At 42.4% G+C, this 12,216-nt stretch overlaps 1 protein-coding gene across 3 annotated transcripts in view; it reads right to left on the bottom strand.

Annotated features, from left to right (window-relative positions):
- Positions 1–12,216, bottom strand: part of stk11ip (serine/threonine kinase 11 interacting protein) — a 32,845-nt gene that overhangs the window by 16,212 nt on the left and 4,417 nt on the right. For all 3 annotated transcript variants that reach the window (XM_016679412.1, XM_007567585.2, XM_016679413.1), the window contains exons 9-21: positions 11,954–12,057; positions 11,792–11,881; positions 11,676–11,717; positions 10,950–11,120; positions 10,794–10,875; positions 10,270–10,713; positions 9,044–9,255; positions 8,298–8,408; positions 7,871–8,105; positions 6,246–6,403; positions 5,919–6,171; positions 2,022–2,131; positions 1,367–1,464 (exon numbers count right to left, since the gene is read on the bottom strand). In XM_016679412.1, coding sequence (XP_016534898.1) covers positions 1,367–1,464; positions 2,022–2,131; positions 5,919–6,171; positions 6,246–6,403; positions 7,871–8,105; positions 8,298–8,408; positions 9,044–9,255; positions 10,270–10,713; positions 10,794–10,875; positions 10,950–11,120; positions 11,676–11,717; positions 11,792–11,881; positions 11,954–12,057 — 2,110 coding nt within the window. The remainder of the gene's footprint in view (positions 1–1,366; positions 1,465–2,021; positions 2,132–5,918; positions 6,172–6,245; positions 6,404–7,870; positions 8,106–8,297; positions 8,409–9,043; positions 9,256–10,269; positions 10,714–10,793; positions 10,876–10,949; positions 11,121–11,675; positions 11,718–11,791; positions 11,882–11,953; positions 12,058–12,216) is intronic.

Raw genomic sequence — 12,216 nt, 5'->3', positions numbered from 1 at the left:
TTCTCTGTGGAACGCAACTCCAACACCTATTTGGGTTTTTTACATAGAGCACATTTATGATATTTGAAAGAAAATTAACACAGGAAGCTGTAATACCTAGATCAGTGGTTCTTAACCTGGGTTCGATCGAACCCAAGGGGTTCGATGAGTCGGTCTCAGGGGTTCGGCGGAGCCTCTGCCGCGGAGGTAAAAACACACTTGTGTAAAGTCGTGATGATGCCCCGCTTTGTCATCACTTGCTGCAGAGGATCACGTTACATTGCTTAGCCAATAAGTGCTGCGGAGGAGCACTGATTGGAGGAGTTCCACTCTCAGTATGGATTTGAACTTGTGTCTTTAATTACTTCAGCAAAGCTCACCGTTTTTACCAAATTCTATAGTCTGTAACACAGTTAATATAATTACATTACTAAATCAGAATACCGCAACGTATTTTGTGCGTCGGGGAGGGGGGAGTGGTTGGAATAAGAAGGGTTCGGTGAATGCGCATATGCAACTGGGGGGTTCGGTACCTCAAAAAAGGTTAAGAACCACTGACCTAGATGCAATGCTACTTGAAACGCTATTGGCTGGCATTAGCAAGAGCAGAGATAAGAAAAATTGTAAACGTTAGCTTCTGTGGTAGCACTAAGATAGTTCCTCCTGTGTGTATGAATGCACATTAAGGTATATTGGTGCTTGAACTATTAAAATAGGCAGTTCTAAGCATATTCATGGTTTTTAGCTACTGTTGGGTGGTTGTGGTTCCTAACGCACATAAATATGAGGTATGCTGTTGAAGAGTATGTTTCATTCCTAGTGAAAGATTTGATCTGATTTACAAAGCTCTATATTGGCCTTATTTCCATAGTTTTTTTGCTGAGGATCTCATTTTTTGTCTCGGTTTTGTTGGAACATTTTCCATATTGACATTATTCCTTTAATCCTGAACAATCTTCCAGTTTTCACATGACGATCCCCTAAATTTCCACTGTATGATGCCACCACCGTGGTTTTCTGTACGGATGTTTTCATTGTTTCTTATGGCTGTTTATATCTGAAACGCAAATGTCCTTCAAAATCTTTGGAATGCATTTGTTTGTTTGTTTTTTAAATACGTTTCAGTGCCACCAACAGATCCTTTCATGTTTGCAATTCTTTTGGTTTTAAGGTATGGTTCATACTAGTGAGAACTTATTACTAGTTTCTCCCGACTTTTTAGGCACTAGTTTGGAATATTTTGTACAGAACATAAATCTCCAAAACATATAAATTTGAATCAGCAAAACGAGGATGAAAATTCCCAGTGGGGTGGATATTTTGAATAACAGAGCTCTAATCATTTCATGTTTTAAAAAGAACAAAGCAGAAACTTTGCTTTACTTACTGCACATCTGATGTCATTTCCAGAAAGTATAACCGCTTGTTGGAAACAACCAACAGTGAGGGAACCTCCCCTGGTTCCCCATATTTTACAGCCGACATCTGTGGATCCAAAGAAATTAAAGAGGAACATGATGTTATTGGATATTTGAGAAAAAAAGGCAATAAATGACAGCTGTTTTCTTGGGTGAATATTGTTTTTCTGATAGCATCATAATAAGGCTCATTGAGCCATAATTTCAACACTAAACTATTAACATCTGTATTTTCGGATGACACCACTTTCTCATTGGGGGTTTAAAAAACAATCTCATCCGTTTCCCCCAAATAACACAAACCACAGTCGCTGTTAGAAGCCAGATCTGCTGATTTGTTCCTCGTTGCTTTAAAGAGGCTGTCTGACTGGCAGACCAAACCACAGCTGAACTTTAGGAAATTGCCACCATGCTTTATAACTGAACCTTTGAGCTATTTGAAAGATAATTAATAGGACTTTTCAAAGTCAGAGCTGCCATATTTCTGCTTCAGATGTCTGGAAGTAATTTGGTTTCTGTGGCAAGGATTTAAAAATCTTTGAGACAATGTCTTATGACTCTTCTTTTTCATGCAAATGTCTTTTCAAAGAGGAAACCTCCCCGTCTGTGTGTTCTCTCACAGACCTTGAGAAAAGAATGAAGCTCCTCTTCCTCTTCAAAGACCTCCACATCCAAGAAAAGCTTCAGCCGATGGTCCACGGACTCGTAGTCCTCGGACAACAGATCCAAGTCATCTACAGACAAGACAGGAGATAAGTAAATATCTGATAATATTTTATTTTTATTTATTCCCAATAAACACATAATAGACTCATCAGTGGTGGGCACACTTTGGCTAAACTGCTAATCAGATAATTTTTTCACTTAGCATTCTTGACTTAACCTAAATTCAATTTTCCAGCTAAATTTCAGAGCACTAATTTACTTTCTTTTTTTTCAAGTTTCAGTTCAATGACATTTTACATTTGTGCAGTTTAAAGTTTAACATCTACTGATGTCCTGTGTGTTATCTTAGACTTATTTATTATCCTACCTTATTTCTAAATGAACCTATACTGTGGTCAATAATCAGGCAAAATCAGCAACAGAGCAGGAAAACTCAACTGTAAACTGAAACCAAGACAGAGAGGTTTGTTCCAAAGAATCACTGCCTAAAATGTGACTGTATAGGACGGAGTGCAATAATAAATCTGGTCCAGCGGACAGCGATATACTGCACATAATGTGTCACTGACACATGGTGGATGTCAACGATAAAATTTAGCGCTTTAGCATTAGTTGAACTAACGCTTATGGTTAGCGCTTTAGGTTTATCACAACTAACTTTTTAGCTAGCTGTTCCTACCAATGAAATTAATGTCAAATTCTTCTAATTAATGGTTAAATGGAAGGATGGAGTTCCACAGGGTTCTGGGTTAGGCCCAGTCATTTTTTTCTTCCTATGCACAATTGCTTTGTTCTTTACCAACAAATCAAAAAATTAATCACATACCTAAACTATAAGCTTATCTGAGAAACATAAAAACTAATTAGACTGGTGTAAGCTGTAGTAAAATTTGGTCATTTTCTGTTGTGTTAAATACACCTCACTGCCACCCTCAAAACATGATCACACCTGTCGGGAATGGGTTGCTCTCTGTGAATTTGGTTTGGTAAAACTTAACTGGCCTCCACAGAGTCCTGATCTCAAACTAATTTAACCCCTTTGGGATGAATTAGACCCGAGACTGCAAACTAGCTCAGTTTGTCCCACATCAGTCTCTAACCTCGCAAATGAACATCTGAAAAAATTGATCTAAATATGGGTGCTCTCCTACAGCAGAGCAGTAGAAGACATTTTGATTTCTAGACCTTGGCTGAGGTAGATAAGATCGGCTTCACATAGAAGTACCGGCTGATCACTGATCTCCCAAAATTAAGGAAATTGGGGCCAATTCATCAGTGCACACTTAGATCTAAAATCTAAGTGTGATTGAAAATCCTAGAAGAATCTGTTCCAGTTGCACAGAATGTGTTGACACCATTTAAACCACGCAGATTCCTAACATCCAATTCCATAGTGATACTGGTCAAAATGTTTTATTTTTAAAGCAAACTAGGCATAGTTTCAGTTTTCTAAGATCCAGTTTCATTATTTTTGCTTCTTGCCAAAAAAATAGAGCTTATGTTTTTATAATCATCTTAAATTTCAATCAAAAATACAAAAGAAATCCTGGAATTTTTATTAAAAACTGCTGTCTGGTCTGTATTTTAGCCAAACATAAAGTAGAAGACTAATGAATGAGCAGATTTTTGCCTCTTTTCCTTCAATCCCTCAAATGATATCTTCCATTAATAGTTGAGGCAGAGATTTGGGGCTGGAGTGTGGGAGCACTTGCATATTTCATTTTTTTGTGTGTGAAACTGTAGCCAGATTGTACTGCAGCAGACCGCCGCATTAGCCAGAGGCATATAAGAGCAATAAATCGGCAACAGAAGTTATCTGAGCGGTGATGAATGATTCCTGCTGATCAGAAATGACAGGGCAGGGACCCACAGAGGCCAAAATAAACCAGCAGTCTTTGATTTAAACAGCACAGAAAGATCAGATTTTAAAGGTCTTTGAACCTGGAGAGAACTGTTCCCCCGAAGGTGCAGGAGCAAACCTGCGTGCGATAAAGAGCATGAAAAAGACAAAAAAAAAATCAGGCTTTTCTAAGTCACAAAAAACAGTTCATTCAGGCTGTGGGATGAGTCGTCTTCAGAGTGACTCTGCGGCTTCACAAGGACAGATTATATGGTACTGCCTGTACTACAGCACTACAAATTAAAAACAAAAAAAGATAAAGAAAGCTATCATTAGGACTCCTCGGCTTTCATCCCTCCCCCATCACTTTCAGTAATGACTCCAATCTGTCTTATTGCGAATTTACCATGTGGTTCATCCCAGAAATGGCAGACAGATGTCAGGGAGTCCGACGCGTAGGAACCCTCTGAGGATTCCTACGCAGCCCCACTTGCCTCCAGTGTCGTTTGGATCCGTAAAAAAAAGCTGAGGTGAGCAGGTAGGAGCCCGTCCTCCAGGGTTCAGGAGGAACAGCATCGCTTCCCCTCACCCCCAATAAAAACCCCTGGAACATCTCGGAGGAATTTGATCCACAAAGCAACAATTACCTGCTTTGTTTGTTTCTCCAAGCCTCAGAAATGTGGGGATTTTTTACATCTGTGTCGTTCCTGATGGAAGCCATTTGCTCGTCGAGACACTTCTCTGTCTGAAGTCTAATTTCCTGTCCCACCGCCGTTCGTTTTGCGAGATAAGACGGACTGCTCCAGGAGTTTGGCACTTTGGCTTTATCGCATTTAATTTACAGCTTTAATTGCTTTTTTTATTGGGATAATTAAAGTTGGCAAAACTTACGCAGCTTCCTTAACAGCTCTAACAGCGCTGAGAGCCGCAATAAAACAACCGAACTACAGCTGTACATTCTGGTTCTCTAAATCCCCACATAAACACCTAAATAACCATCATACTGCTATTTCTTAAGAAAAAATATAAAGTTGTAAAAAGAGTAATTTTGAGGAAGAGAATATGAAATCATGTAATGTCTAGAGAACAAAAATATTTAAATTAATAGAAAAAAATCTGTAATCACGTAAAAAAAAATTAAATCATTAAAAAATATATTATTGAGGAAAATATGGAAGCATTTAATATTGAAGAAAATATGGAGTCACGGAATTTTCAGGAAAAAAATATTCTTGAATCAGAAAATATTACAAAAAATATTAGGAATCATTTATTGAGGGGAATTTGGAATTGCTTAATATTGGAAAAAATTGTTACAGAATCACTTCATGTTCAGGTATCACCTAATCTGAAAGGACAAAAAAACTTAATATTTAGAAGATATTGAGAAAATATTAGAGTTGCACCTATTGCAGTTCTCTGGCTGATACCAATTTTTATGTTTGCAGTTTTGATAAGTACATATACTGAAGTTATGATGGATGCTTCAGAATAAGCTGAATCCTTATTCAACTTATTTTCAGAAATTAAATAATGGGTTTCGATTTTATAAAACTGTATTTTAAAAGTCAATTATGAAAGTTTTGAAAAAGAATATAGAATGATGGGATAAAGACAAAAGTGTTATAGACACTTAATGTGAAAAACACACAAATATGGAATTATCTAAAACTAACCGGAATGATGAGAACAAAAGATTATGGGATTATTGAATTTAAAGGAAAAATATGAAAGTAAAAAAAAAACAAAAAAAAAACATTATTTTTCATGTCTGTTTGTTCATCAGACAGAGATTATTTCTTAAAGAATTTGTTCAATTAGAGAAGAAATGAATGCTACAACATACTAACTTATGATTCCAGATGTTTTCTCCAACATCAAAGTGATTCCATGTTTAACAGATGAAAGAAAAAAAGCACCATAACTTCCTGCAAAAGAATTTCACTTTTGAAGCGTAATGAAGAAAGCAGGGTTCCTTATCTGCACAGGGATTAAAAGGTGAAATCAGGGCTAACCCTTTGGGATGGATGGAGGCGCAGGTTTGGCCGGAGGTTGTGCTTGTGGGGGCGTAGCGCCACTGACGTTGTAGTGGTAGCTTCCTGCCAGCTCCTCCTTTCCCTGGCTGTCGGGGTGGCAGCAGAAGCTGGCGGTGTGGTCTGGGGCATCACCGATGAAGAAGGAGGTTCCCTGGGCCGTGACAAAGCTCTGTTCCGGCGAGGTGGCAGACTGCAGGAGGAGGCTGCTGCCGACATGCTGCACTTCATTAAGCTGCAGAAACAAAAACCGAGATCAGAACAGGAACTGGAACAGGAACAGGAGAGAAGTGTGTTAGAGAGGAGGACCTGCTCTGCACTGCCGGCACTCTGTGGGAAATCCAGAGGCTGTAGTTCATGTCGGAGCCGCGGCGAGCCGCTGATGGGCGTGCTGCTGCAGGGCGCTGCCTGATGGGCCACCTGGACCACATGGTCACTGCCACACTCTGGACAAACACACACTGCTCCTGCACACACACAGCAGAGCAACCTGTTGGAGACATGGCAAACACGAAAAACCAGCAGCGTCCCACTGAGAAGTGGAACTGAAATGTATATTGAACATTTCATACAAAAAAATTGGTATCAGCCAAAATTGCAACTGGGAGGCTGGGTTTTTTAAAGGTCGATAATCAGTGATCGGCCAGAAAACTACAACCGGTGCACCCTTAGTTATTATTGTTCTGTTCTGTAGATTTGTTTGCAGTGTTTTTGCCCATTAGTTTGAATAAAATATTATTCAACAGTAAGAATCCAGTTTTTATAAGAGAAACATAAAATTCAGCCAGTAGAAGGTTTCTCATAAAAAACAGCTGTAGGAGGTGCAGCTGTTTGTAGGAGGTACAACCCTCATAAGGAGGCATTAGTCCTCGATGTGGCCGATGCAGGTTCGATTCCTGGTCTGGTGAAATTTGCTGCATGTCTTCCCTCTCTCTCTTGACCTACTTTCATGTCTTAAAACTTTCAAAAACAGGCCTCTAGGGTCAAAAAACTCTTTGGAAAAAAAAACTGTTGTAACTCTTTAGTTTTATGTTATATGGAAAGTACTTCTTGTGTCTCTTTTAGATGGAGTCACTAACAGAGCTGCTGTTGCTTTTCACCTTTCCCAATACTTTCTGTGACTACACCTGCTTGTTGCTTTATTTTTAATGAAGCTATCAACATTCTCTTTCTTTACGTGTCTTATAAAGCAGTCTGTTTTTTTTGCTGCGATGCCGTGTGGGATTCTCCTCTCCAACACTTTTTGTTTAGCAGAATTGTGGCACCACCTGCCATGTGCTGACCTTGACTTCAGCTTTATCTCTAGTTGGAACCACAAAGCTTGCTGTCAGGGATTTAAACAGACAGAAAGCTGAAGCGAGAGAAGAGCCCAACACGGTTTCCCATGATGCTTTTGGGTCAGTGGGGAAACATTAAAACCTGGCTGTTTTTGACAGATTTAGAGACGTTCAAGAGCAACAGTTGCCATGTCCACATCCAGCATGAACTTGGACAACAAGTTCCTGATAAGTTTTTTCTCAGACCTGGCAACCTTTTATCAACTACTTTAATATCTTGAAGACTTTTACACCAGTTTAAATAGAAGTGTCATGTTTTTGTTTTGTTTTTTTTTCCTGTCTGACCTCGGGATAGGGACTGGCTATAGGTTATGATTTCAAACTAGTGGCTCGAATTGTGCTCATTTGTTGCTTCTTTTACATACCACTTGTATCTGTGGAGCCTGACATGTCAAACTGTATGTCAAGATTTCTAAATAAAGATACAAAAAAAATTGGATTTAGCTAAAATCGAAATGGGCTGGACAGATCATACGATGCTAAAAGAATCATCACAGAAGCTTTTTAAAAGAGAATTTGGGCCTAGTCAAAGTCCAGATTTTGCTCAGATCATGTGGTGTGACTTGATGTTCCAGAGCCAATCTCTACAACCCTCACCTGAACTGCCATTGTTATAATCTGCCTCCGTTTGCTCCTCCCTGTTCCGTCCTTCCTCACCGTCCCGCAGCATCACTCCCACTCTACTCCCAACGTCCTCCTCTTCACCAGCTGCCAGGTGAGAGCAGAACTCTGACCTGCAGCGGAGGCACTGCAGGCGGGAGGAGGAGGAACCGGATTTAGAGTCCCGCCGCTGGTTCTCCTCCAGCACAGCGGACAGGATGTCGCTCAGAACCTGCAGGGACATGATTCATCATGGTGGACTCGGTCCAAAACTTCAGCCTGTACACCGAGTACCTGCATGCTGGAACGCAACTCCTGAGCTGCTTTTAAGTTTTAAATGGCTCATATTTTCTCTTCTGGAAAATGTGGTCATAAACATGAGTCAAAGAAACAAATCCAGATCATGTGAGTAAGGAGAGTTAACCTGCGCTGCCTGATGGGGGTCGTCATCTAGCAGGACGTAGGACCGCCTCTGTTTGGACTTGGCAATGTAGTCGAAGTGAAGCTCCACAGCAGGAAATGGCTCCGCAGCGTCCTGAAGAGGAAAAAGCAGAGCCGTGTTGGGATCATGCTGGGTAGGAAAGTCAACATAAGTTTGCAGAGATGGTGGAGTATGGCTGGACATCACTCTGAAGGTTGGATGTTTCAGTTAAATATCCTGATTCATTGAATATTACACACAAATATTAACTATCAGGTATTTCTAAAGGTGAGGGTTCCATGAAGAGAGAGAGGGAGTGTAGAGGAATATAATAGGAAAATAGGAAGGAAGATGGAAAGAAAAGAAAAAAGGAATGACTAAAGCAAGGAAGGAAACAAAGAAACTAGGAAGAATCAAGGAAAGAAGAAGTATAGACCTACAGAAATCAATAAAAGACAAAAGAGGAAATAAAAAAACTAAATAAAAAGAAGGAAACCGACAGATGGAACATAACATCTGGTTATCAGAAAAGTGTGTAGCATCAAATGTTCTTCTGTTTTATTTTTTTCATATTTCTCCACATGTAGAAAGTAACAATGATCAGGGATGGCATTCCTAGATCATCCCAGGCTTCAGACAGTTGTAGAACAGAGACAACTCCCAGAGGGAGAATCTCTGGGATGGCACGGTGTCGGAGGGAACCAGAGGTTCAGGATGGATTAGCAGAGTGGGACCGGTGGTGGACTCACCTGTGGGGTCCAGATGGCCTGTGTGATCTGGACCCGGGCCAGGCTGTCCAGCTCCAGCCGGGATGTCTCCATGCCGCGTTGTGGGTCCACCTCCACCAGGACGCCCTGCTTCACCCGCAGAAACACTTCCATCCTCTTCCCCTCCTGACCTTCACCGTCAGTCTCCTCTCCGTTGGGCAGGATGCCGACCAACAGGGGGCAACACAGGTCAACTGGAGAGACGATGGAAGAACCATACTTATAGAGACAGCACAGCGGTTGAATATTAGACTTTCTGTCAAAGTAGAATAAAGCTGGAAGGATGCTGCTCTCCAGCATCGGGGAGGCGGTACAGGCCACTGCAGGAAGAAGACTTTTAGGCCCGGTTTACACGACAATGATCCAATGAACATGGAATTTTTGTTTCATTTCTGTTATTGCATTTACATGAAGACGTTCTAATTACAATCTTTGTTTTCACAGTAACGGTACACATCGAAAACATGTAATGCTCTTGCCACGCCACTAGTTGGTGCTAGGTTCTTTGAAACTAAGTGTGCATATGTTTAGAAAAAAAAAGTTCTACTTGAAAGCACGTCAATCCGTGTTTCCCCATCAGGTACCGTTCCCCCAGATACTGGGGGAGAACACGCATTATGTGCGTCTGATTAGGGCGCAGCTGGAAAAAAAGTGGGATAACTTTGCTGAAACACGTTGATTGAGCTTTCTCGGTGTCCATAGTTCTCTGGATAAGAGCGTTTAACAAGCGAGTGCTTGTTATGAGCGCTGAACAAGCACATGTGTATTCTGCAACCTGGGCTGTGCGGAGCGGTGAATAGATGCTGGGGGAACCGTATCTAATGGGAAAACATGAACTGTAGTAACACCAGCATTGTCAGTAGTTTCTTCTTCTGAGGATTTTAGGAAGCAGCTATGTTTTCCGTCATACTATGCATGAGCTAGGGATTCCCTGACAGAAAAGATCCATTTACTCTGTTTACAAGACAACGGACACCGGTACATTTCAGAAACATTGCACTTTGGAACCCATTTTCAATCTGTGCCGTTGTCGGAGAAAACATTCGGTGGTTTCATGTAAGCGTACGCTACAAACGCAACAAAACTCTTCCATTTTCACCCGAAATTGTTGTCGTGTAAACAGGGCCTTAGTCTCAAAAAGTACAAAGGAGTTTGAGACAAACCCCAGTGGAAAGAGGAAGGGATTCCGGATGAGTTTCTTTCCCTACCTCCGAGTTCATCTTCTTCTTCTGGGTTGGTCCCGCCGCTCGACGCCCTAGCAGACCTTTGGGAGCCGGGGCTGGACTGCTGAGAGTCGGCCGCCTCCTGCTTCTCCACTGGGCCGTCCACTGTGCTGGCCTCCAGAGTGGAATGAGTTTGCTCGGCGCTCGGACTCAGCCACTGCAGTGTGGAGTCCGTCTCTGGATCGTTTGGCTCCGGGGACAGCAGTGGTGGTGGTGGGAGAACCTCTGGGACCTCCACAGCAGGCCCAGGATGACTGGGTGTTATGGAGGTGCTGACGCCGTTGGTTAGAGTCTGAGGGATGGGTGGGCTGCTGATGGTGGTGGGAGCCCCTCCATCTAGATGGTGCTGGTATCTCAGCCAGTCTTCCCCCAGCTGATCTCTGAAGCTGGACATGCGCTCAATCTCCTGTTGGTGAGGAAGAACAATGTCTGGTGGAGAGACACATTGGGGAACAGTTAGTGCATTAGATATTTCTCTAGTAGCTGCTGAAAAGATGGTAGTTACCAACCCTGTGCAGAGGAGAAGGGTCTGGGCTCGTGATCAGTATCACTTGGTTCTGATATGCTGGCTCTCCGAACTTTGACCTTACTCTGAAACACCAAACACAGTTTCAACCGTCGTTGGGTTTGTTTTTTTACGAAATGGCTCCTGGATTCACTCTTACTCTGGACTTATTCTTCCTAAACCGGGACATCCCAACTTCAGCAGTGGTCAGGCTGTCACTCAAATCCCCCGCCCCACTTGACGGCTCTTGGTTGCTGCATTCAGGTGGGTCAGTGGTTGGAGCCACAGACGTCTGAACCTGGATGATCAGCTGACCTGCTTTGGGTAGAACCTGGAGAACAGAGAAACCTTGCTCATAAACACACTGAACTCTAACTGACTCTCTTCTACACAATGCCCTCTGCTCCGGATGACTGACCACACCAACTTTAAAGCCTCTACGACTCCACCTGTTTTCCGTTCATTTGGACATATCTGTTCTGTCTCGTCTCTAATGTCTTTCATCTCACTGCTCTCCAGAGAAAACCTCCAAATCTTTACACGCTCTGTCATGTTCTCTGAACTTTCAAGACAAATCATGATGTCATCTGAGAAACTCTGCAGTTCAACAGAACCTATGCATTTTTCCTATCAAAGCTCCTAGAGTCCTTTTTGGCCAACAGTAACTATAAATGTGAAACTTCATGATGATTATATCAGATTTTTACAGATATTTCTTTCCATCTTTCCATTTCCAAATGGATGACTGGACAGATAATTGGATGGAAGAATGAACTGACCCTAGCCTGTCTCTGACACATGAACACTGACTTCAGAATCAGAATCCTTCCCTGATCCCCAGGGGGAAGCTCACATGTTGCGGGTGCAGCCAAACACTCAGACTTACTGATAATTCAGAAGAGGACAGCGGGGTTCCATCCAGCCTCATCTAGAAATAGACACAACAATGAGTTTTTATGAGGGAGCAAAATAAAAATGGTTCAGTTTCAGGCAGCGTCTCACTCTGAGGCTGGCAGCCTTCGGGGACAGGTGAGGCACGGTGCAGGTCCGGTGGCTTTTCTGGAAATACAGCGGGTTTCCCTCGAGGTTTAGCTGCAACAACACATTATCACATGATCTGACATGGGGCTAGATGAGGCTGTGGGGATAAAAGTAGTGCCTTACGCTGGTGAGGCCGTGCAGCAGGGAGAGGGGGGCGAGCTGGGCGTGTTCCAGCAGCAGGTTGTAGGCCAGGTCTAAATGCTGGAGCGAGGACAACTGCTCCACACCTGCACGAAAACGGGGAACAGAAACAAAACTTAAGAGCTAAACACTGGTTCTGGTGGTTTATTTTTATTTCTCTTATGACATCACCCCCCTGAACGGGCTCCGTGACCTCATCAGCCAGCCTCTCAGTCTTGCCGGAGCCGCCTGCGTTTCAGGGCTAG

The sequence above is a fragment of the Poecilia formosa genome, unplaced genomic scaffold (genome assembly GCF_000485575.1).
Source record: "Poecilia formosa unplaced genomic scaffold, Poecilia_formosa-5.1.2 Scaffold210, whole genome shotgun sequence".
NCBI classification, from domain to species: Eukaryota; Metazoa; Chordata; class Actinopteri; order Cyprinodontiformes; family Poeciliidae; genus Poecilia; species Poecilia formosa.
The sequence above is the reverse complement of the archived record's forward strand: the minus strand, read 5'-3'. Positions and strand labels throughout refer to the sequence as shown.